General features: G+C 46.9%; 1 protein-coding gene across 1 annotated transcript in view; it reads left to right on the forward strand.

Moving 5' to 3' along the window:
* Positions 1-26,783, forward strand: part of LOC140741595 (insulin-like growth factor 2 mRNA-binding protein 1) — a 123,992-nt gene that overhangs the window by 76,864 nt on the left and 20,345 nt on the right. The window contains exons 4-5 of the mRNA XM_073071897.1: positions 6,459-6,581; positions 18,793-18,912. Of these exons, the coding sequence (XP_072927998.1) occupies positions 6,459-6,581; positions 18,793-18,912 (243 nt within the window). The remainder of the gene's footprint in view (positions 1-6,458; positions 6,582-18,792; positions 18,913-26,783) is intronic.

Here is a 26,783-nt window from a genome sequence, read left to right on the forward strand (position 1 = left end):
GTGTCCCATACTTCTACACCCTTCCCACCACCCAGGCAGTGTGTCCCATACTTCTACATCCTTCCCATCACCCAGTCAGTGTGTCCCATACTTCTACACCCTTCCCATCACCCAGGCAGAGTGTCCCATACTTCTACACCCTTCCCATCACCCAGTCAGTGTGTCCCATACTTCTACACCCTTCCCATGACCCAGTCAGTGTGTCCCATACTTCTACACCCTTCCCACCACCCAGGCAGTGTGTCCCATACTTCTACACCTTCCCATCACCCAGGCAGTGTGTCGCATACTTCTACATCCTTCCCACCATCCAGACAGTGTGTCCCATACTTCTACACCCTTCCCACCACCCAGGCAGTGTGTCCCATACTTCTACACCCTTCCCATCACCCAGGCAGTGTGTCCCGTACTTCTACACCCTCCCCATCACCCAGGCAGTGTGTCCCATACTTCTACACCCTTCCCATCACCCAGGCAGTGTGTCCCATACTTCTACACCCATCCCATCACCCAGGCAGTGTGTCCCATACTTCTACACCCTTCCCTCCACCCAGGCAGTGTGTCCCATACTTCTACACCCTTCCCATCACCCAGGCAGTGTGTCCCATACTTCTACACCCTTCCCTCCACCCAGGCAGTGTGTCCCATACTTCTACACCCATCCCACCACCCAGTCAGTGTGTCCCATACTTCTACACCCTTCCCACCACCCAGGCAGTGTGTCCCATACTTCTACACCTTCCCACCACCCAGGCAGTGTGTCCCATACATCTACATCCTTCCCATCACCCAGGCAGTGTGTACCATACTTCTACCCCCTTCCCACCACGCAGGCAGTGTGTCCCATACTTCTACATCCTTCCCATCACCCAGGCAGTGTGTCCCATACTTCTACACCCTTCCCACCACCCAGGCAGTGTGTCCCATACTTCTACATCCTTCCCATCTCCCAGGCAGTGTGTCCCATACTTCTACACCCTTCCCACCACCCAGGCAGTGTGTCCCATACTTCTACATCCTTCCCATCACCCAGGCAGTGTGTCCCATACTTCTACACCTTCCCATCACCCAGGCAGTGTGTCCCATACTTCTACATCCTTCCCATCACCCAGGCAGTGTGTCCCATACTTCTACATCCTTCCCATCACCCAGGCAGTGTGTCCCATACTTCTACATCCTTCCCATCACCCAGGCAGTGTGTCCCATACTTCTACATCCTTCCCATCACCCAGGCAGTGTGTCCCATACTTCTACATCCTTCCCATCACCCAGGCAGTGTGTCCCATACTTCTACATCCTTCCCATCCCCCAGGCAGTGTATCCCATACTTCTACACCCTTCCCATCACCCAGGCAGTGTGTCCCATACTTCTACATCCTTCCCATCACCCAGGCAGTGTATCCCATACTTCTACACCCTTCCCATCACCCAGGCTGTGTGTCCCATACTTCTACACCCTTCCCACCACCCAGGCAGTGTGTCCCATACTTCTACATCCTTCCCCACCACCCAGGCTGTGTGTCCCATACTTCTACACCCTTCCCATCACCCAGGCAGTGTGTCCCATACTTCTACATCCTTCCCATCACCCAGGCAGTGTGTCCCATACTTCTACATCCTTCCCATCACCCAGGCAGTGTGTCCCATACTTCTACACCCTTCCCACCACCCAGGCAGTGTGTCCCATACTTCTACACCCTTCCCATCACCCAGGCAGTGTGTCCCATACTTCTACATCCTTCCCATCACCCAGGCAGTGTGTCCCATACTTCTACACCCTTCCCGTCACCCAGGCTGTGTGTCCCATACTTCTACATCCTTTCCATCACCCAGGCAGTGTGTCCCATACTTCTACACCCTTCCCACCACCCAGGCAGTGTGTCCCATACTTCTACACCCTTCCCATCACCCAGGCAGTGTGTCCCATACTTGTACACCCTCCCCATCACCCAGGCAGTGTGTCCTATACTTCTACACCCTTCCCACCACCCAGGCAGTGTGTCCCATACTTCTACATCCTTCCCACCACCCAGGCAGTGTGTCCCATACTTCTACACGCTTCCCACCACCCAGGCAGTGTGTCCCATACTTCTACATCCTTCCCACCACCCAGGCAGTGTGTCCCATACTTCTACACCCTTCCCACCACCCAGGCAGTGTGTCCCATACTTCTACATCCTTCCCATCACCCAGGCAGTGTGTCCCATACTTCTACACGCTTCCCACCGCCCTGGCAGTGTGTCCCATACTTCTACACCCTTCCCATCACCCAGGCAGTGTGTCCCATACTTCTACACCCTTCCCCACCGCCCAGGCAGTGTGTCCCATACTGCTACACCCTTCCCCATTACCCAGGCAGTGTGTCCCATACTTCTACACCCTTCCCACCGCCCAGGCAGTGTGTCCCATATTTCTACACCCTTCCCATCACCCAGGCAGTGTGTCCCATACTTCTACACCCTTCCCCACCACCCAGGCAGTGTGTCCCATACTTCTACACCCTTCCCACCGCCCAGGCAGTGTGTCCCATACTTCTACACCTTCCCATCACCCAGGCAGTGTGTCCCATACTTCTACACCCTTCCCACCACCCAGGCAGTGTGTCCCATACTTCTACACCCTTCCCACCACCCAGGCTGTGTGTCCCATACTTCTACACGCTTCCCACCGCCCAGGCAGTGTGTCCCATACTTCTACATCCTTCCCCACCACCCAGGCAGTGTGTCCTATACTTCTACACCCTTCCCATCACCCAGGCAGTGTGTCCCATACTTCTACACCCTTCCCCATTACCCAGGCAGTGTGTCCCATACTTCTGCACCCTTCCCACCAGCCAGGCAGTGTGTCCCGTACTTCTACACCCTTCCCACCACCCAGGCAGTGTGTCCCATACTTCTACACCCTTCCCACCGCCCAGGCAGTGTGTCCCATACTTCTACACCCTTCCCCATTACCCAGGCAGTGTGTCCCATACTTCTGCACCCTTCCCACCAGCCAGGCAGTGTGTCCCATACTTCTACACGCTTCCCACCACCCAGGCAGTGTGTCCCATACTTCTACATCCTTCCCATCACCCAGGCAGTGTGTCCCATACTTCTACATCCTTCCCATCACCCAGGCAGTGTGTCCCATACTTCTACATCCTTCCCATCACCCAGGCAGTGTGTACCATACTTCTACACCCTTCCCACCACCCAGGCAGTGTGTCCCGTACTTCTACACCCTTCCCATCACCCAGGCAGTGTGTCCCATACTTCTACACCCTTCCCACCACCCAGGCAGTGTGTCCCATACTTCTACATCCTTCCCCACCACCCAGGCTGTGTGTCCCATACTTCTACACCCTTCCCATCACCCAGGCAGTGTGTCCCATACTTCTACATCCTTCCCATCACCCAGGCAGTGTGTCCCATACTTCTACATCCTTCCCATCACCCAGGCAGTGTGTCCCATACTTCTACATCCTTCCCATCACCCAGGCAGTGTGTCCCATACTTCTACATCCTTCCCATCACCCAGGCAGTGTGTACCATACTTCTACACCCTTCCCACCACCCAGGCAGTGTGTCCCGTACTTCTACACCCTTCCCATCACCCAGGCAGTGTGTCCCATACTTCTACACCCTTCCCACCACCCAGGCAGTGTGTCCCATACTTCTACATCCTTCCCCACCACCCAGGCTGTGTGTCCCATACTTCTACACCCTTCCCATCACCCAGGCAGTGTGTCCCATACTTCTACATCCTTCCCATCACCCAGGCAGTGTGTCCCATACTTCTACATCCTTCCCATCACCCAGGCAGTGTGTCCCATACTTCTACATCCTTCCCATCCCCCAGGCAGTGTATCCCATACTTCTACACCCTTCCCATCACCCAGGCAGTGTGTCCCATACTTCTACATCCTTCCCATCACCCAGGCAGTGTATCCCATACTTCTACACCCTTCCCATCACCCAGGCTGTGTGTCCCATACTTCTACACCCTTCCCACCACCCAGGCAGTGTGTCCCATACTTCTACATCCTTCCCCACCACCCAGGCTGTGTGTCCCATACTTCTACACCCTTCCCATCACCCAGGCAGTGTGTCCCATACTTCTACATCCTTCCCATCACCCAGGCAGTGTGTCCCATACTTCTACATCCTTCCCATCACCCAGGCAGTGTGTCCCATACTTCTACACCCTTCCCACCACCCAGGCAGTGTGTCCCATACTTCTACACCCTTCCCATCACCCAGGCAGTGTGTCCCATACTTCTACATCCTTCCCATCACCCAGGCAGTGTGTCCCATACTTCTACACCCTTCCCGTCACCCAGGCTGTGTGTCCCATACTTCTACATCCTTTCCATCACCCAGGCAGTGTGTCCCATACTTCTACACCCTTCCCACCACCCAGGCAGTGTGTCCCATACTTCTACACCCTTCCCATCACCCAGGCAGTGTGTCCCATACTTGTACACCCTCCCCATCACCCAGGCAGTGTGTCCTATACTTCTACACCCTTCCCACCACCCAGGCAGTGTGTCCCATACTTCTACATCCTTCCCACCACCCAGGCAGTGTGTCCCATACTTCTACACGCTTCCCACCACCCAGGCAGTGTGTCCCATACTTCTACATCCTTCCCACCACCCAGGCAGTGTGTCCCATACTTCTACACCCTTCCCACCACCCAGGCAGTGTGTCCCATACTTCTACATCCTTCCCATCACCCAGGCAGTGTGTCCCATACTTCTACACGCTTCCCACCGCCCTGGCAGTGTGTCCCATACTTCTACACCCTTCCCATCACCCAGGCAGTGTGTCCCATACTTCTACACCCTTCCCCACCGCCCAGGCAGTGTGTCCCATACTGCTACACCCTTCCCCATTACCCAGGCAGTGTGTCCCATACTTCTACACCCTTCCCACCGCCCAGGCAGTGTGTCCCATACTTCTACACCCTTCCCATCACCCAGGCAGTGTGTCCCATACTTCTACACCCTTCCCCACCACCCAGGCAGTGTGTCCCATACTTCTACACCCTTCCCACCGCCCAGGCAGTGTGTCCCATACTTCTACACCTTCCCATCACCCAGGCAGTGTGTCCCATACTTCTACACCCTTCCCACCACCCAGGCAGTGTGTCCCATACTTCTACACCCTTCCCACCACCCAGGCTGTGTGTCCCATACTTCTACACGCTTCCCACCGCCCAGGCAGTGTGTCCCATACTTCTACATCCTTCCCCACCACCCAGGCAGTGTGTCCTATACTTCTACACCCTTCCCATCACCCAGGCAGTGTGTCCCATACTTCTACACCCTTCCCCATTACCCAGGCAGTGTGTCCCATACTTCTGCACCCTTCCCACCAGCCAGGCAGTGTGTCCCGTACTTCTACACCCTTCCCACCACCCAGGCAGTGTGTCCCATACTTCTACACCCTTCCCACCGCCCAGGCAGTGTGTCCCATACTTCTACACCCTTCCCCATTACCCAGGCAGTGTGTCCCATACTTCTGCACCCTTCCCACCAGCCAGGCAGTGTGTCCCATACTTCTACACGCTTCCCACCACCCAGGCAGTGTGTCCCATACTTCTACATCCTTCCCATCACCCAGGCAGTGTGTCCCATACTTCTACATCCTTCCCATCACCCAGGCAGTGTGTCCCATACTTCTACATCCTTCCCATCACCCAGGCAGTGTGTCCCATACTTCTACATCCTTCCCACCACCCAGGCAGTGTGTCCCATACTTCTACATCCTTCCCATCACCCAGGCAGTGTGTCCCATACTTCTACACCCTTCCCATCACCCAGGCAGTGTGTCCCATACTTCTGCACCCTTCCCACCAGCCAGGCATTGTGTCCCATACTTCTACACCCTTCCCATCACCCAGGCAGTGTGTCCCATACTTCTACACCCTTCCCATCACCCAGGCAGTGTGTCCCATACTTCTACATCCTTCCCATCACCCAGTCACTGTGTCCCATACTTCTACATCCTTCCCATCACCCAGTCAGTGTGTCCCATACTTCTACACGCTTCCCACCGCCCAGGCAGTGTGTCCCATACATCTACATCCTTCCCATCACCCAGGCAGTGTGTCCCATACTTCTACACCCATCGTATCATGAATTCAAGTTCAATGTTTTTCCAAGTTCAAGTTCAGTTTGGTCACTCAACCACACACCATCAAACGAAACAACGTTCCTCCGGACCAAGGTGCACAACACAGTACATATAACTCACACACACAACACATAAGGTATACTGTCAAATGAGACAACAAAACTTGCAAGACTTCTTTGAGGGTTCTGTGGATATGGACCTGAAATGTCGATTTATTTTTTCTCGCTCTGCTGATGCTGATTGACCAGCTGAGTATTTTTAGCATTTTCAGTTCACGTATCAGAGCTGGCATAGTGTTTCTCTCGATGAATACTAATTTATTTGTAATTTATTTTTCAGCTACAGGCCAACCTGATTCCAGGCCTGAACCTGAACGCTCTCGGTTTGTTCCCACCTTCATCGTCGACCGTCCCGCCTCACCCTGTAGGTGTGGCACCACCAACACCTTATGGTCCCTACATGGTGAGTAGACCAGTGAGACCTCCACGTCTGCACACAATGGGCAAGTGCTGGGGATGGGACTGGGGTCAGTGCGACGTGTATCCATGGTAACTTGGAAAACCAAGTGGGGCTTCATAGAGTTGTACAAGTCTATTCAACTGGTATGTATCCATGCCAACCGACATGTACAGTATATTCAAGAAAATCCTTTTCCCAACACTTGCTCTATATGTCTCTAGGCTCTTGTCATCCATATATAGCATTATGCAAAAGTCAGGCATATATATATATATATATAGATAGCTAGGGTGCCTACGACTTTAGCACAGGACTGTATTTGTCAATGTGAAGTGGAGAGCGAGTTTGTAAATCTGGCGGGAGCAAAGGATGTTGGGAATAGTGAGGGTGGAGTGCCGGGGGAGGGGTGTGGGACGGGGGGAGAGAAGGAGTGCCAGGGTCGGTGGGGGGGGGGGGGGGGGGGGGGTGCAGACACACCCAGCCCTGAGACACCAGGCAAGGTCATTTGATTCCAAACAATTGGTTTATTGATCATTACAGAATGTCTCTGGTGCTTCCTGCCCCCTCCACTCTCCTTTCCCCTTTCCCCAACCATGATTCCCCTCTCCCTGCCCCCTTCCCATTCTCAGTCCACAATAGAGACCCAGATCAGAATCGGGTTTATCATCACTCATGTATGTCATGAAATTTGTTTTTATTTTGAGGCAGCAGCCCCTCAGCTATATATACCTGTCCACATAAAATTAAATATATGAATATCAATTTCTCTATTTCTCCAGTAATTTCTCCCCGCTTTCCATTCTCTCTTTTTCCATGACCCATTCTGGCTCCCCTCTTACCCTTTCTCTTCATCTCACCTGCCCTTTGGAATCCCTCCTCCCTTCCATTCTCCCACGGTCTGCTCTCCTCTCCTATCAGATTCCTTCCTCTCCAGCCCTTTACCTTTCCCAACTATCACCTCCCCCTGGTGTCCCTCCTCCTTCCCTTTCTCCCACCGTCCACTCTCCTCTCCTGTCAGATTCCTTCCTCTCCAGCCCTTTACCCCTCCCACCCATCACCTCCCCCTGGTGTCCCTCCTCCTTCCCTTTCTCCCACCGTCCACTCTCCTCTCCTGTCAGATTCCTTCCTCTCCAGCCCTTTACCCCTCCCACCCATCACCTCCCCCTGGTGTCCCTCCTCCTTCCCTTTCTCCCACAGTCCACTCGCCTCTCCTGTCAGATTCCTTCTTCTCCAGCCCTTTACCTTTCCCAACTATCACCTCACTTCATCCCCACTCCCCCTCCCATCTACCTTCCCCTCACCTGGTCTCACCTATCAGCTGCCAGCTTGTTCTCCTTCCCCTCCCCCCCCCCCCACCTTCTTATACTGGCTTTCTCCCTCTTCTTTTCCAGTCCTGATGAAAGGTGTCAGCCCGAAGCATCGACTATTCCCCTCAATAGATGCTGCCTGATCTGCTGAGTTCCTCCAGAATTTTATGTGTGTTTCTCTGGATTTCCAGTGCTGGCAGAATCTCTTGTAAATAATTAACCACTCCTTCTGGCAGGTGGTTCCATATATCTTTTTTTTTAATTTTTTTATTAGTTTTTCAAAACATTTTACAAAATTAAAAACCCCAAATCCCAGTGAGGAGCATTAATACAGAGCAAGGTTAAGCATACAATAACAATATGCTACAGAGGAAGAGAATTTAACAAAAAAGCACCTAAATTAAAGACAAGTAAGCTTAGTGTCCTCCCCAAACCCCACAACACAAGAAAAAAACAACAACAACTCCAGACCAACCACCACACAGTATAAAGAGTATAAGTCCGGACAGTCAAACTCCCAGACTGTGAATACACTTAGCAACAGAGGATAATAATGCCTACTACCAGAAAAAAAAAGGGAGCTGAAAGCAAGGGACCGAAAAGAAAAAAAAACCCTAGATAGAGGAAGGTTATGAAAGTACTCGATAAAAGGCCCCCAGATCTTATGGAACTTTAGATCCGAATTGAGAACTGAATAATGAATTTTTTCGAGGTCCAAGCAGGCCATAATGTCGTTAAGCCATTGCGCATGAGTGGGCGGGGCAACATCTCTCCATCTAAGGAGGATCAAGCGTCTCGCCAGGAGAGAGGCAAAGGATAGTATTCGGCATTTGGTCGGACCCAGACATAAATCTGTCTCGCCCCAAAAACCGAACAGAGCAATTAAGGGGTTAGGTTCTAGGTGCTGATTCAGAATACCCGATAATGTAGTGAAGACATCTTTCCAGAATTTCTCCAAGCTAGGACAGAGCCAGTACATATGGATGAGAGAGGCCACGCCCCTCTTGCATTTATCACAGAGCGGACTAATGCCAGGGTAGAATCGAGGTAGTTTAGATTTAGACATATGGGCTCTATGAACAATCTTAAACTGTAAGAGACAATGGCGAGCACAAAGAGAGGTTGAGTTAACTGACTTGAGAACTGAGTCCCAGCTCTCCTCGGATAAGGTGATATTTAAATCCTGCTCCCAGGCCATTTTAATTTTATCCACAGGGGCCCGTCGTAAGACTGCTAGTTTATCTTGGATAATTGATATTAAACCTTTACCTAGTGGATTAATGGAGAGAAATAGGTCCATAGCATTTTTCGCAGGCATTTCAGGAAAGTTAGGAATTAAAGGAGCAGTAAAGTGTCGGATTTGAAGATATCTGAAAAAGTGAGCATTAGGCAGGTTGAACTTAACAGAGAGCTGTTGAAAAGAAGCAAAGCGGTTATCAATGAAGAGATCTTCAAAATGTCTAATGCCCTTCCTGTACCAAACATGGAATGCTGAGTCGTACGTAGTAGGTAAAAAAAGGTGATTATGTGCGACAGGGCTGGAAACGGAAAACCCTTGGAAACCATAGCATTTCCTGAACTGAGCCCATATACGCAAAGTGTGTCTAACCAGAGGATTAGTTATTGATCTGGGCAGACTGCTAGGGAGTGCAGAGCCAAGAAGTGCAGATATAGATAATTCTTTAGTGGAGCTCAACTCCATTGCCACCCAGTTAGGGCACTCAGGTTGACCGTGGAAGAAAGACCAGAAGGCAGCACAACGTATATTGGCTGCCCAGTAATATAAGCGAAAGTTAGGTAAAGCCATGCCACCCTCTTTTTTAGATTTTTGGAGGTGGATTTTATTAATTCTAGAGCGCTTATTCTGCCACAGATATGACAAAATAATAGAGTCTAAGGAATCAAAAAAGGATTTAGGAATAAAAATTGGGATAGATTGAAATAAGTATAAAAATTTGGGGAGAACATGGTTCCATATATCTACCACCCGGACTGTGAAGTAATTGCCCCTCAGGTTCTTATTTAACCTTTCACCTCTAACTTTAAGCCTTTCTCCTCGATTCTCCCATTTCCTCTCCCTGGAAAGAAGTCTGCTCACCCTATCTATGTCCCTCAACTGGATCAGCCCTTGGTCTCCTACACTCCAAGGGGCAAAGACCCCACCCATCGAACCTGCCCTGTGACAATCCCTCAAGTCCTGGCAACATCCTTGTAAATCTTTCTACTTTAATCACATCCTTCCTTTAACACAAACACAAGAGATTATGCCCGTGCTGGAAATCCAGAACAATACACACACAAAATTCTGGAAGAACTCAGCAGGTCAGGCTGCTTCTGTGAAGAGGAATAGACAGTCCACATTTCAGTCCTGACGAAGGGTCTCGGCACAAAACATCGACTGTTCATTCCTTTCCATAGAAGTTACCTGACCTGCCAAGTTCCTATAACAGGGTGACCAAAACAAAACATAAAACTCAAGTGTGAACTTCCCAAGCATAACCTCCCAATTTCTATATTCAATGTCGATTGGCATTAATCCCAATTTAGTGCTGGTCAGGGATCAACTTTACATATCTACCGCCCGAGAGGCTGGACAAACTTCAGTTGTTTCGTCTAGATAGATAGATCAATACTTCATTGATCCAAAGGAAATTGCAGTGTCACAGTAGCATTACAAGTGCACAGATACACAAATATACAAAGTATTAGAAGACAAGAAAGAAAGAATAAAAAATAAGTTACCACAAGCACTCTGACAGGAGGGGGTCATCGCTTCCCCGGCTACAGGTTGACTCATTATGGAGCCTAATGGCCGAGGGTAAGAATGACCTCATTTCACGCTCTTTGGAGCAGCACAGTTGTCTCAGTCTGTTACTGAAAGTGCTCCTCCGTTCGGCCAAGGTGGCACGCAGAGGGTGGGAAACATTGTCCAGAATTGCCAGGATTTTCCGGAGGGTCCTTTGTTCTACCACAGCCCCCAGTGTGTCCAGTTTGACTCCTTTAACAGAGCCAGCCTCTCTAATCAGTTTATTGAGACTGTTGGCATCACCCGTGTTGATGTCATTGCCCCAGCACACCACCCCATAGAAGATTGTCCTGGTGACAACAGACCGGTAGAACGTGTGAAGGAGAGGCCTGCACATTCCAAAGGACCTCAGTCTCCTCGGTGAGTACAGGCGACTCTGGCCCTTCTTGTACACAGCCTCTGTGTTGGGGCTCCACTCAAGTGTGTCGTCCAGGTGCCCCCCCCCCCCAGGTACCTGTAGGTCCTCACCACATCCACGTCCTCACCATCAGTAGTAACAGGGAGCAGTCTTGCTAAAGTCCATCACCATCTCCTCTGTCTTACTGATGCTGAGCTGCGGATGATTTAGCTCGCACCATTTGACAAAGTCCTCCACCAGGGCCCTGTATTCACCTCCCGTCCTCCCCTTACACACCCAGCTACTGCTGAGTCATCAGGGAATTTCTGCAGATGACATGACTCAATGTTGTATCTAAAGTCCGAGGTATAGGGGGTGAACAGGAAGGGAGCCAATACAGTCCCCTGTGGGGCCCCAGTGCTGCTTATAGCTGTGTCTGACACACAGCTCTGAAGCCAGACAAACTGTGGTCTGCCAGTCAGGTAGCCCATTATCCAGGATACAATGGAAGTGCTAATCTGCATTGAACGGAACTTTTCCCTCAGCAATGAGAGCTGTATGGTATTGAAGGCACTTGAGAAATTAAAAAAACATTATCCTCCCAGGGCTGCCCTGGTTATCCAAATGAGAGTGGGCTCTGTTCAGCAGGTAGGTAACAGCAACGTCAACTCCAATGTGCTCCTGGTAGGCAAACTGCAGGGGATCGAGGGCTGATCTGACCAGGGGTTGAAGGTGAGCCAGGACCAGCCCCTCTAGGGTCTTCATGATGTGTGAGGTCAGGCCACACATGATTTACAAAGCTGAGGGGAGATCTGATAAGATTATGAGAGACATAGAGTGGAGACATGCTTACTTACCGCAGGTATTTAGGGCAGCGATGAAAGCTCTGGTGATGTGCAGGGCCTCCTTCATCATGCCACGAGCTTCCTCTTGGTTTTCACTACTGTCAGTCATAGAAGTCCTGGGTGGAGACAGTAACACACAGACGTAGTGGGATTCTTCTTTGCTGTTCCCGTGACAGTTTTGTTTGACCAGTCAGGGTTGTTGGCCCTGAGCTGAACCCCCGCCGGTGGGCCACTCTTAGTCTGGCCTCTACCCTTTGACCTGTTTGGTGTAGGTGACCCTACCAAGAGTCACAGCACGAAGCCCGGACTCCAGCCAACATATCACTGAGGCACGCAAGCCTCCACACCCTACAGCAAGGTTGTGGTCCTCTTGGAGGACAGAGCAGACAGACATTATCTTTTTCCCAGGTTTGAAATGCCCCATGCATTTAAGGTGAGAGAGGTTAATTTCAAAGGAGATATGAGGGGCAAGTTTTTTTACACAGAAAGTGGTGAGCGGCTGGAATGCGCTGACTGGGGTGGTGGTAGGGGCAGATAAATTAGAGACTTTTAAGAGATGTTTAGATTGGCACATGAATGTGAGGAAAGTGAAAGGATATGGACTGTGCAGGCAGAAGAGATTAGTTTAGTTGGCCAATTGATTACTAATTTAATTGGTTTGGCACAGCATTGTGGGCCGAAGGGCCTGTTCCTGTGTTCTCTGTATGAGGTATTCATTGTGGTGTGTTGGTCAGGACGCAACATGCAACAAAAGACAACAATGTTCAACAAATAGAAAGAATAACGGACTATATAATAAGTTAGCATAAACACCAGCATGTGTTTGCAGTGTGAACAGCTTTATAAAAAGTGGTTTGACAGTGCAGTGCCGGGGGTAACAGGTAGAGGGGGTGGGGAGGTCTAACTAGAATGATCAGATTAACTACTTGGGGAAGAAACTTTTAAGAATGTGTAGGTTTTTTTTTGTTTTAGTAGTCCTATAGTGCTTTCCAGAAGGGAACTTTTGAAAAAAGGCAATTTGCAAGGATGGTGATGATTTTTCCTGTCTGTTTCTTTGTCCTGGGTGTGATGGTGGACTGCAGCCAATGATCGGACAGTTGACGGTATACCGCGAGAGCGTGCTGCTCCAGCCAGACTGTAACGGCTGATGTGGGGAAGCTCTCTGTGATGGCATTGTGGAATTGCACCAGTCTGTTCTAGGCAAGATGGAGTTTTACCAACTGCCGCGGGATGTACATAACAGGAAATAGAGTTGAAGGGCTATGGGGAAAGAGTGGGCCACTGCTCAACTTCTGGAAAATTATTTACATTTTTTATTTATATCAGGGGTTCCTGACCTATTTTATGCCATAAACCAATACCATTACGCAAGGGTTCTGTGGAGCCCTGTTTAGATGTTCTGGCTGCCCAATTGCACCATGTGACCAATATGTGTTTAGAACGTGGGAGGAAACCCACGCGGTCACACAGAACACTCCTTCCAGACAGCAGCAGCAATTGCTGGTGCAGTAATAACATTACGCTATCACCACTCCACTAATCACTGAGGGAAATCTCGTAAATCATGCAGGAAACTTGCAACTTGCGTCAGGGAGTTATTTCCTCTCCCAGTAAGCATCACACGAGGATTGACATCAATATGGATGTGTCTGTGGTGGAAAACAGACATTAAAATTAAAAGGATCTCAGGGTAGTATATGGTAACATATACATACTTTAATAATAAATTTACTTTGAACTTTGAAGCACGGTAGTGTAGTGGTTAGCACAACACTTTACAGTACCAGCGACCTGGGATCAATTCCCGCCGCTGCCTGTAAGGAGTTTGTTCGATCTCTAGCAAACTAGAGGGCCTAAAGGTAGATAAGTCCCCTGGTCCTGATGGGATGCATCCCAGACTGTTGAGGAAATTGGCGGAGGTTATAGTAGACGCGTTGGTAATCACTTACCAAAATTCTCTAGACTCTGGGCAGGTCCCGGCAGATTGGAAGACAGCAAATGTCATGCCACTTTTTATAAAAGGATGTAGGCAAAAGACGGGCAACTATAGGCCAGTTAGCTTAACATCTGTAGTCGGGGAAATGCTTGAAGCTGTCATTAAGTAAGAAATAGCGGGACATTTGGAAAGGAGTGGTTCCATTAGACAGACACAGCATGGATTCAGAAAAGGCAGACCCTGTTTGACAAACTTACTGGAGTCCTTTAAGGACATAATGAGTGCAGTGGATAGAGGGGAACAGGTGGATGTCGTATACCTGGATTTCCAGAAGGCGTTCGATAAGGTGCCGCACAAGAGTCTTATAAATAAGATACGGATGCATGGAGTCGGAGGAAGTGTATTGGCATGGATAGTGGATTGGTTAACCGATAGAAGGCAGAGAGTTGGTATAAATGGGTGTTTCTCCAGTTGGCAGTCAGTGGTGAGTGGGGTGCCGCAGGGGTCAATGCTGGGCCTGCAGCTGTTTACCATTTACATTGATGATTTGGAAGAGGGGACTGAACCTAGCGTAGCAAAATTTGCTGATGACACTAAACTGAGTGGAAAAGCAAATTATACAGAGGATGTGGAGAGTCTGCAGAGGGATATACGAAGGTGATTGATATGTTCGTGGCCTAAGTTGAAGGAGTCAATTTTAGAAAACCTAGCACATTTATTTTTCAGCATAGTCCCCTCCTACATTTACACACTTAGTCCAGCGGTCGTGGAGCATACGGATCTTGGACCTCCAGAAAGTGTCCACAGCAGGGGTGATTGATAAGTGTGTGGCCTAAGGTAGAAGGAGATGAGTTATACAGCTCTCGTTACAGGCACTTGCAGTTCAACACTTTGAGTGATGATGCAGAATGTTTGAAGTTAATAACTCATCTCCTTCCATCTTAGGCCACGAACTTATCAATCACCCATCTGTGGACACTTTCTGGAGGTCCAAGATCTGTATGCTCCACAACCGCTGGACTAAGTGTGAAAATGTAGCAGGGGACTATGTTGAAAAATAAGTGTGCTAGCTTTTCTAAAATTGACTCCTTCTACCTCAGGCCATGAACATATCAATCACCCCTTGTAAATAGGTTAAGTGAGTGGGCTAAGGTCTGACAGATGGAGTACAATGTTGGTAAATGTGAGATCATCCACTTTGGAAGGAATAATAGAAGAGCAGATTATTATTGAAATGGTAAAAGATTGCAGCATGCTGCCGTGCAGAGCGACTTGGGAGTGCTTGTGCATGAATCACAAAAGGTTGGTTTGCAGGTGCAGCAGGCTATCAAGAAGGCTAATGGAATGTTGGCCTTCATTGCTGGAGTGATTGAATTGAAGAGCAGGGAGGTCATGCTGCAACTGTACAGGGTACTGGTGAGATCACACCTGGATTACTGAGTGCCGTTCTGGTCTCCATACTTGAGGAAGGATATACTGGCTTTGGAGGCGGTGCAGAGGAGGTTCACCAGGTTGATTCCAGAGATGAAGGGGTTAGACTATGAGGAGCGATTGAGTTGCCTGGGACTATACTCTCTGGAATTCAGAAGAATGAGAGGCGATCTTATAGAAACATACAAAATTTGAAAGGGATAGATAAGATAGAAGTAGGAAAGTTGTTTCCACTGGTAGGTGAGGCTAGAACTAGGGGACATTGCCTCAAGATTCAGGGGAGAAGATTTAGGACGGAGATGAGGAGAAACTGTTTTTCCCAGAGAGTGGTGTATCTGTGGAATTCTCTGCCCAGGGAAGCAGTTGAGGCTTCCTCACTAAATATATTTAAGATACAGTTAGACAGATTTTTACATAGCAGGGGAATTAAGGGTTATGGGAAAAGGCAGATAGATGGAGCTGAGTTTATGGACAGATCAGCCATGATCTTATTGAATGGTGGGGCAGGCTCGATGGGCCGGATGGCCTACTCCTTCTCCTATTTCTTATTTTCCCCGTGACCACATGGCTTTCCTCCGGATGCTCCGGTTCCCTCCCACAGTCCACAGACGTACACGTTGGTAGGTTAACTGTCTTGTGGCTAGATTAGTGTTATATTGGTAGGTTGATGGGTGGTGCAGGTCGTTCCGCACTGTATCTCAATAAATAGAATGAATAACATGTTTGTTTATTTATTTATCATCTTCCTTCATCCTTCTAAACTCCAGTGAGTACAGGCGCAGAGCCACCAAATGCTCCCCATATGTTAACCCTTTCATTCCCAGGGTCAGTCTCGTGAACCTCCTCTGGATCCTATGGTCCTATGGTGACTGTTGGGAGATTGAGAGATACCTGTAATCACTTTGGAAATTCAGCCTAGTATGACACAGACTGAGTCAACTCTCTGTTTCTACAGTGAACAAACTCACATGGGCCACACAGTAGTGTAGCAGTTAGCGTAATGGTATTACACCAGCAGCTGTACGATCCGGGTTCAATTCCTTCTGCTGTCTACAAGGACTTTGCACGTTCTCTACGTCTCCTCTGCGTGCTCCGGTTTCCTCCCACATTCCAGAGATGTACAGGATAGGGTTGCTGTGTTGGTGCCTCCATTACCTCAGAACCTCTCGAATGCCTCCACCACCCCTCTGCCCAAAGATCAGATGACTCCCCGTCGAATTTCAGCATCCGCCGCGTAGAGACGCATCCCTCCGTGTGGATTGGTTATCTACTCTGGAGCAGACGGGGGTGAGTGGTGACTTGACAGAGTAGATTGGACAGCCACTGGAATGGGGAGCGACCAATCAGAATCAGAATGAGGCTTAATATCACTGGCATATGCTGTGAAATTTGTTGTTATGTGTCAGCAGTACATTGCAATACATAATAATTAAAACCGTGAATTACAGGAAATGTCTATATCTCTGTAAAAAGTTAAATAAATAAGTAGAGCAAAAAGAGAGAAAAAGGAGTGAGGTAGTGTTCACGGGTTCAATGTCCATTCAGAAATCGGATGGCAGAGGGGAAGAAGCTGTTCCTGAATCGTTGAGTGTGTGCCTTCAGGCTCCTGTACCTCCTCCCTGATGGCAGAGGGGAAGAAGCTGTTCCTGAATCGTCGAGTGTGTGTCTTCAGGCTCCTGTACCTCCTCCCTGATGGCAGAGGGGAAGAAGCTGTTCCTGAATCGTCGAGTGTGTGTCTTCAGGCTCCTGTACCTCCTCCCTGATGGCAGAGGGGAAGAAGCTGTTCCTGAATCGCTGAGTGTGTGTCTTCAGGCTCCTGTACCTCCTCCCTGATGGCAGAGGGGAAGAAGCTGTTCCTGAATCGCTGAGTGTGTGGCTTCAGGCTCCTGTACCTCCTCCCTGATGGCAGAGGGGAAGAAGCTGTTCCTGAATCGTTGAGTGTGTGTCTTCAGGCTCCTGTACCTCCTCCCTGATGATGGCAACATCCTGGGAGGTGGGGTTCCTTAATGATGGATGCCGCCTTTTTGAAGCTTTGCCTGTTGAAGATGTCCTGGATAAAATGCCTAGGATGGATCTGGCCGAGCTTACAACACAATGCAGCCTTTTCTGGTCCTGTGCATTGATGTTTCACACCAGATGGTGATGCAGCCAGTCACCAGCATTTGTCTGAAATTTGTACATTGCAATGCGTATTTTAAAAATCTGTAAATTTGCACTGCTTATTTAATTCAACTTTACATATATATTTTTAAAAACTTAAATGAAGTAAAATATTGCAGGGTGTTATAAAATAAATAGCATGGAGCAATAAAAGAAGCTGTTAGCTGATGAATAGTTTCCTGAAAATGCTAGATGTCAAAGAGGGTCTTAAAGGAGAAGAGAGAATTACAGAGATCAGAGAATAGGTAGCTCAAGGTGCAGCCAGCAATGGTGAGGAGAGTACTCTGGGAATTCTCAGGAGGTCATATAACATAAGACATAGGGGCAGAATTAGACCATTTGGCCCATCAAGTCCTCACTGCATTCCATCATGGCTGATTTATTATCCCTCTCAACCCTGTTCCACCGCCTTCTCCCAGTAACCTTTGCCACCCTGACCAATCAAGAACCTATCAACCTCCGAATCGCGGGCTGAAAGACTTGGACTGTGCTGTTATGTTGTATGTTCTAGAAGGAGGTGCTGGTAGCAAAAAAATCAACAATTGTCAATTCTAGTCTAATGGGCATTGTAAAATATGATTGGACAGACAAAGAATCCTCAAATTAGAATGAGCAGATGTAAAATCTTTCATTTTATTATAATGTCCTGTCAGGGAGAGAAGCGTTAGTTTGATCTTAGAGTAGGTTAAAAGGTCAGGACAACATCGTGGGCTGAAGGGCCTGTACTGTGTTGTAAAAGTTTCATGTTCTATAATCAGTGGCCACATTATTAGGGACACCTGTACACCTATTCATTGATGCAAATATCTAATCAGCCAATCATGTGACAGCAACTCAATACATTAAAGCACACAGGCTTGGTCAAAAGGTTCAGTTGTCGTTCAGACCAAACATCAGAATGGGGAAGAAATGTGATCTAAGTGACTTTGACTGTGAAATGATTGTTGGTGCCAGATGGGGTGGTTTGAGTATCTCAAAAGCTGCTGATCTCCTGGGATTTTAACACACAACAGTCTCCAGCAGTTACAGAGAATGGTGTGTGAAAAACAAAACAACATCCAGAGATTGGCAGTTCTGTGGGTGAAAATGGGAGAGGTCGGAGGAGAATGGCCAGACTGGTTCAAGCTGACAGGAAGGTGACAGTAACTCAAATAACCACACATTACAACAGTGGTGTGCAGAAGAGCATCTCTGAACGTACAACACATCGAACACTGAAGCCGATGGGCTACAGCAGCAGAAGACCATGAACATACACTCAGTGGCCACTTTATTAGGAACTTCCTGTACTTCATAAAGTGGCCACTTGAGTGCATGTTCTAGTCCCAGTTTTCAGGGTGTGGAGACGTGTGTGTGAGGGACTGGGCTTGACGATTGGGGTTATTTCCACAGCAGACCTCGGATCCAGAGACGGTCCATGTGTTCATCCCTGCCCAGGCCGTGGGAGCCATCATCGGGAAGAAGGGTCAACATATCAAGCAGCTGTCCCGGTACGCAGAGGCCTCCATCAAGGTGAGCTGCTGCCTTATCTCAAATGATGACCTTAAAAAAACTTGAAATAACTGCTATTTAGGATCTATGACTTAGTATCTTCTATACTCTCCACATTGTTAAATGTAATGTGATCTCACTGCTTTCAGAATTGTGTGCAGCTGCAATGGGATACTAGTACTGATCAGCTAGGTTAGAGAAACAAACTTTGATTTCTTAGACTTTCCATAACTGCTTTACTAGTAATTCTTTATTTTTTTCAGTAGCTATTTCTCAATATAAGGCACAGGAGCAGAATTAGATCCTTCAACCACTGCTCTAAATCTACCCACCCTCTGGCAAAAGTAATTCCTCCTCATCTGTGTTCTAAAAGTGCATCCTTGTATCGAAGCTGTGCCTTCTGATCCTAGACTCCCCCACCAAAGTGTTTGACATGGTCACCAGGGAAGCGCTGTAGGTGGTATTGTCGAAGCTGGCATCCCCTTGCAGGTTTCTCAACCTCATTTGCCTCTTGTGTGACAACTAGACTGTCAAATGGAGAAGCTTTAGGGCCATTCAACGTTTCAAACTGTGTGATGCAAGGGTGTGTGCTTTTTAACCTATTCTTTACATGCATGCTGAACCATGCTGTCAGACAAATTTGACGAATCACTCTGAATGCTAAGTTGAAGATGAAAGAGAAGCTCATCCTTGAAGTACTCTATGCTGTTGACTGTGCCCTAATGGCTCACACGCAGTCTGATCTCCAACTCATTAATGTGAGGTGGTTCATTTTGGTAGGTCAAATATGATGACAGAATATAGTGTTAATGGTAAGACTCTTAGCAGTGTGGAGGATCAGAGGGATCTTGGGGTCCGAGTCCATAGGACACTCAAAGCTGCTGCGCAGGTTGACTCTGTGGTTAAGAAGGCGTACGGTGTATTGGCCTTCATCAATTGTGGGATTGAGTTTAGGAGCCGAGAGGTTCCTAAAGCTATGTAGCTATGTAAGAGCTATGTAGGACCATAGTCAGACCCCACTTGGAGTACTGTGCTCAGTTCTGGTCGCCTCACTACAGGAAAGATGTGGAAACCATAGAAAGGGTGCAGAGGAGATTTACAGGGATGTTGCTTGGATTGGAAAGCATGCCTTATGAGAATAGGTTGAGTGAACTCGGGCTATTTCTCCTTGGAGCGACGGAGGATGAGTGGTGACCTGATAGAGGTGTATAAGATGATAAGAGGCATTGATTGTGTGGATAGTCAGAGGCTTTTCCCCAGGGCTGAAATGGCTAGCACGAGAGAGCACAGTTTTAAGGTGTTTGGAAGTAGGTACAGAGGAGATGTCAGGGGTAAGTTTTTTTAATGCAGAGAGTGGTGAGTGCATAGAATCGGCTGCCGGCGATGGTGGTGGAGGCAGATACAATAGGGTCTTTTAAGAGACTACTGGACAGGTATATGGAGCTTAGAAAAATAGAGGGCTATGGGTAACCCTAGGTAATTTCTCAGATAAGGACATGTTCAGCACAGCATTGTGGGCCGAAGGGTCTGTATTGTGTTACAGGTTTTCTATGTTTCTGTGTTTTCTAACTTTGGCCTCAACACCGGCCTGGTAAAGCAGGAATTCCTATTTCACTCTGCTCCTCAATCTGCTGTTGCCCCACCTTTTATTACATTCAAGGGAGCAAGATTGAATATGGTGGATGAGTTCAGGTACCTTGACAGCATCGTCCCTAGTGATGTCTTCCCGGGCAAGGAAATCAATGCAAAGCCAGCCCGAACTTTGTGGTTGAACCAGCTTTGATGGACAGTGTTGTGTTTTTAATATTTCAGTTATATTGTAAATATATTGTTTGAATAAGCATTCTTTGCCATTTATATAATTTATTATGGGTTATATGTAAAAGTACGTGAATGGCATACGTCATTACACCACCACGCCATATGTGCATGCCTCACAAAACCTACAACAGTAATTCCTCCCTCTGACTGAGGACAGTTCCCTTGCCCTCACTGAGAATGAGCTTGCCGCTCAAGACTTTGACTCCACAGCCACCTCAGGGTCCATAGCAGCTGAGGCACATGTCAGACAGGATGTTTGACTATCAAACTGCTACAGAAAACACGGAGTTTGTGGATTTGTCACTAAATTGGCATTGCATTTCCAATGTTGCAGCTCATAAGTGCAAGAGATTCTGCAGAAACTGGAAATCCAAAACAACAGTCAGGACAAGACCCTTCATCAGGACTGGCCTTTCAACTCATGTTCTCAGTATTATTTACTTATTTATCTTAAACATCTCTTTATTGCTTTTTCAGAATGAAAAGAAAACACATTAAATCATCCATAGGTTGGAAAGTGCAACAAAGTTAAAGAAAAGGGAAAAATAAATTACATAAGAAATCAAAAGAAAAAAAACACACACATAAAAAGCAAACACCCCACCATTTAAAAAAAAGCAATCAATTCAGTTCTTTACTTTCATCATCAAATGTCCCAAATTTCCCGAAATTTGCCAAGTTTGTTTTTTGCAATGTAGTTTATCTTTTCTGGAGCAAGATAAGAAGTCATTCCACTGGTTTCTTCCATGAATAGGCTCTGCAGCGTTTGACTAACAAAAAACAAATATTAAGCAGAGACCTTACATTTTTGGAGGTTACATAGTCCTTTGTATAAATGTTCAGAATTTATAATTTAGGATCAAGGGGCACCTTTTTTCCAATAATCTGACTAATTAAATCCAGCACCTTCTTCCAGAAGCAGATTATGTGGGGGCACTCCCACATACAATGGAACAGAGACCCCTTTTGGTGATTACATTTAATGCATGTGTCTGGAATGTTGGGTTAAAGTGATGCAACCTGACTGGAGTAATGTACTGTCTGGTTGTCCATTTGTATTGTAGTAATCTAGAATGAGTGTTCACTGACTGGGTTTGAACTATGGAACAAGCTTCTGACCACTCTTTTTCTGACAGATTCTCATGCAAATCAGCTCTCCATGCTTGTAGTATGTTGTTTGATGACTCTTTGCATTTACTTGCAAACAAATTGTGTAATACAGACACATGTCCCTAGCTTCAGATAATTTCAGAGTGATGTCTTCTAGGGTAGATAAAAGAGGGAGTTTCAAACTGTAACATTGCAATAATAATAATAAAGCTTCACAACTGAAGGTATTTAAAAAGTGTTTTGTTGGAATTCCATATGTGGCCTTGAGTTCTTCAAGTGACATAAAAGTATTGCCATTATAAAGATCACACAGCTTAGCTATGCCTCGGGTTGACCGAGTTTTAAAGCCAGGGTCTGCTCTGCTGGGCCGGAAGCTATCGTTACCAAAGATAGGAGTAAACTGGGATAACTGTGATGTCACTCCTAAATATGCAAGAACATCGTGCCAAACCATTATTGTATTTTTTAAGAAAGGATTTTTAGTTTGTTTGACCAGTTTTTTTCTTACCTGCTGAATGCATATATAGATCTAGAGGGATATTGATCGACTGGGATTCCATTGAGACCCAAGTAGGGGAGTGATCCTTAACAAAGTAAAACACTCCTGCTCTCATTTGGGCCGCCCAGAAATACCATATAAGATTTGGTAGCTGTAAGCCGCCTCTATCATACAGCAGATATAACGGGGAAAGCCTGAGTCTTGGACGTCTATTATTCCAGATGAAATTAGAAACAATTTTCTTTAATAAATAAAAGAAAGATGATGGAGGAGAAAGTGGGATAGGTTGGAAAAGGTACAGGAACTTCGGTAAAATTGACGTTTTTAAAATGTTTATGCGTCCAATCAAAGACATGGGCAATTTCGTCCATCGGTTTATAAGTTGAATAACTGAGTCTGTGAGAGGGTTATAATTAGTTGGGATAATTTTATCAATAATAGGAGTAATTTTAACACCCAGATAGGTAAAACCCTGTTCTGACACCATAAACAGAGTTTGAAGTGGGGGATTGAGTCTCTCATCTTTATCCATGAATAATGAACAGAGGCCCAATGTTATCAGTAGTAGAGAATATTACAACCAAATTATACCAAGAGTCTTTATCAAATTTAACCTGGTCGTAGTTACAGTGCCACTATTCAGGCAAAAGTCAAAAAACTGCTGTACCGTCTCACTTACTCGCAGCCTCCAAGTTGTAGTCCCTCAGCTCCTGCACGAGTTTCTCCGCTGTCAAAAGTGTGGCGTTTTCTTTTGTAGGTCACCAGCAGTTTCGCAGGGTGAGCTATCCCATACTGTAGGTCCAGGATGGAGAGAGAGGCTAACTCTTTCTTCACTAGATCAAAAATTTTCCTTCACCTGAGGAATTCGGCAGAGACGTCGGGGAAAAACACGATTCTCTGATTGTCGAAAAGTACAGGTTCTTTCAGCCTGACAGCATTCATAACCCAGGTCTTGTCCGCGTAGTTTAAGAACTTCATTATCACTACCCTGGGTCGCTTAGCCGACTGTGCTTCAACCTCGTTAGCCCTGCCAGTTCTGTGCGCTCTCTCAATCAGCAGGGGCCCAGGGAAGTTTTCAGCACCAAGCACCTCAGGGATCCATTTTTCCAAAAAATAGACCATATCAGCCCCTTCTACCCTCTCCGGGAGACCCACTAGGCGAAGGTTAGAACAGCGGCTACGATTTTCCAAGTCGTCCGCTCTAAGCGCTAACGCCTCCATAGCTGCTTTCATGGTCGTATTCTGATTACGCAGAGAGGCGATGTCATCTTGATTAGTGCTAATTCTATCTTTGGCTTCTGTAATGCGCACTGTGACAGCTTTCAGATCAGCTTGTACTCCTTGTATAGCGTTTAGTAGCCCGTCAAATCTCGACACAAGGTCATCTTTCATTGTTTGAATAGAGTTTAGGATTCGGTCTGGGCCTGCGGCTGTGCTAGCGTCTGTTGCCTCTTCACTAGCATTGTCGGCAGCTTGGTTACAGGTGGGGTCTAATTTCGAAGACTTGTGTGTCTGCTTTGTTGGTTTCGGTGGCATTTCGGCTATCACTCAGTTTCCAATCAGACAAACTGGAGCTGTTCAGGTAATTCGAGGTTGTTTGGTTGTGTAATTTCTAAACTTTTCAGAGGAGCTCTGATACATGTCTGGTCAGCACCGTGCCATAACCGGAAGTCAATTTATTTATTTATTTTGAACTTATTATTTCCTTTTGTATTTGCACTATTTGTCAGTCCTTGCATTGATCCTATTGTATTTCTTTGTTCTATTGTGAATGTCTGCAAGAAAGTGAATCTCAAGGTAATATTTGGTGACATATACAGTGACTATAAAAAGTATTCACCCCCCCCCCACCCTTGGAAGTTTTCATGCTTTATTGTCTTACAACATTGATTAACAGTGACTTAATCTGGCTTTTTTTTGACACTGATCATCAGAAAAGGACTCTTTTGTGTCAAAGTGAAAACAGATCTCTACAAGGCGATCCAAATTAATTACAAATATAAAACACAAAATAATTGATTAAATTAGTATTCATCCCCTTTAATACAACACACCAAATCATCACTGGTGCAGCCAATTGGTTTCAGAAGTCACATCATTAGTTAATTGGAGGTCACCGTATGTAGTCACGGTGTTTGAATTGATTGTAGTAAAATACACCTGTGTCTGGAAGGTCCAACTGCTGGTAAGTCAGTATCCTGGCAAACACTACACCATGGAGACAAAAGAACACTCCAAGCAACTCCACGAAAAGGTTATTGAAAAGCACAAGCCAGGAGATGAAAACAAAAAAATTTCCAAGTCACTGAATATCCCTTGTAGTCAATCATCAGTCAATCATCAAGAAATGGAGAGAATATGGTTTAGCTGTAAATCTGCCTAGAACAGGCTGTCCTCAAAAACTGAGTGACTGTGCAAGAAGGGGAGGAGTGAGGGAGGCCACCAAGAGACCTCTGACAACTCTGGAGGAGTTACAAGCTCCAGTGGCTGAGATGGGAGAGACTGCACATACAACAACTGTTACCCGGGTGCTTCACCAGTCACAGCTTTATGGGAGAGTGGCAAAGAGAAAGCCACTGTTTAAAAAAAAACTCATTTAAAATTTTGGCTAGAGTTTCCTAGAAGGCATGTGGGAGACTCCAAAGTCAGCTGGAAGAAAGTTCTATGGTTTGTTGAAACCACAATTGAGCTTTTTGGCTATCAGACTAAATGCTACGTTTCATTTAAGCAAACACCGCACATCATCAAAAACACACCATCCCTACCGTGAAGCATGGTGGTGGCTGCATCACGCTGTGGGGATGCTTCACTGGAAGGCTTGTGAAGGTTGAGGGTATAATGAATGCAGCAAAATACAGGGAAATCCTGAAGGAAAATTTGATGCAGTCTGAAAGAGAACTGTGACTTGGGAGAAGATTTGTTTTCCAGCAAGACAATGACCCCGAGCATAAAGCCAAAGCTACACAGGAATGGCTTAAAAACAACAAAGTTAATGTCCTGGAGCGGCCAAGTCAGAGTCCAGACCTCAATCCAACTGAGAATTTGTGGCTGGACTTGAAAAGGGCTGTTCACTCACAATACCCATGCAATCTGACAGAGCTTGAGCAGTTTTGTAAAGAAGAATGGAGAAAGCTTGCAGTGTCCAGATGTGCAAAGCTGATAGAGACCTGTCCACACAGACTCATAGAAACAAAGAAAACCTACAGCACAATACAGGCCCTTCGGCCCACAAAGCTGTGCCGAATAAATCCTTACCTTAGAAATTACCTAGGGTTACCCATAGCCCTCTATTTTTCTAAGCTCTATGTACCAGTCCAGGAGTCTCTTAAAGACCCTATCGTATCCGCCTCCACCACCATCACCGGCAGCTCATCGGCTCAAGGCTGTAATTGCTAACAAAAATGCATCTACTGAATACTGACTTGAAGGGGTGAGTAATTATGCAATCAATTACTTTATGTTTTATATTTGTAATTAATCTGTTTTCACTTTGACACAAAAGTCTTTTTTCTGTTGATCAATGTAAAAAAGAACGAATCAAGTCACTGTGATTCAATGTTGTAAAACAATAAAACATGAAAGCCAATTTTTTTTACAAAATTCCTTTATTACAAATATCGGTGCTATACAATGTATACAGAACAGTGACTAACACAATTACTTCACTACAATACACATTAAACCAAAATGTTCCCATCTCTATCAACGATGGCATTTACACCCCGCGGAGCCCAATGGTCCCGGAACGCCTCTAAGGTCGCCGTGGACTGTGTGTGTTCCTTTTCAATATTTACCCGAGCACGAACATACCCCCTAAACATTGCCAGGCAGTCTGCCTGGGCAGATCCTTCGCCACCTGTTTCCAAGACCCACGGATGGCTGATTTCGCCAGCCCCAGCAGCAAGTTAACAAGGACCAGATGTTGTGGTCCATGTAGGGACCAATGACGTGGGTAGGATGAGTGAGGGGGTCCTGCGTAGGGAGTTCAGGGAGTTAGGTGCGAAGCTGAAGAGCAGGACCTCCAGGGTAACAATCTCAGGATTGCTACCTGTTCCACGTGCGAGTGAGGCAAGGAACAGAAGGATTATAAAGATTAATACGTGGCTGAGAGGATGGTGCAGGAGGGAGGGCTTCAAGTTTTTAGATAATTGGGCTTTGTTCCAGGGAAGGTGGGATCTGTTCCGTAGGGACGGTTTACACCTGAACTGGAGCGGTACTAACATTCTTGCAGGGAAGTTAGCTAGTGCTGCTCAGGGGGGTTTAAACTAAATTTGCAGGGGGCGGGGATCCAGAATGTGAGAGAGGATAGCGAGAGGAAGAATAAAGGACAGGTGGGGACTACTCGGTTCCGGAATATTAAGTGTGTAGTAGAGAAAGGTGAGGCGGAACAAGTGATAAGGAGGACACATGTACAGAGGGATGGTCTGACGGAACATGGGGTTAAATGTGTTGAAAGAATAAG

Source organism: Hemitrygon akajei, chromosome 18 (genome assembly GCF_048418815.1).
Source record: "Hemitrygon akajei chromosome 18, sHemAka1.3, whole genome shotgun sequence".
NCBI lineage: Eukaryota > Metazoa > Chordata > Chondrichthyes > Myliobatiformes > Dasyatidae > Hemitrygon > Hemitrygon akajei.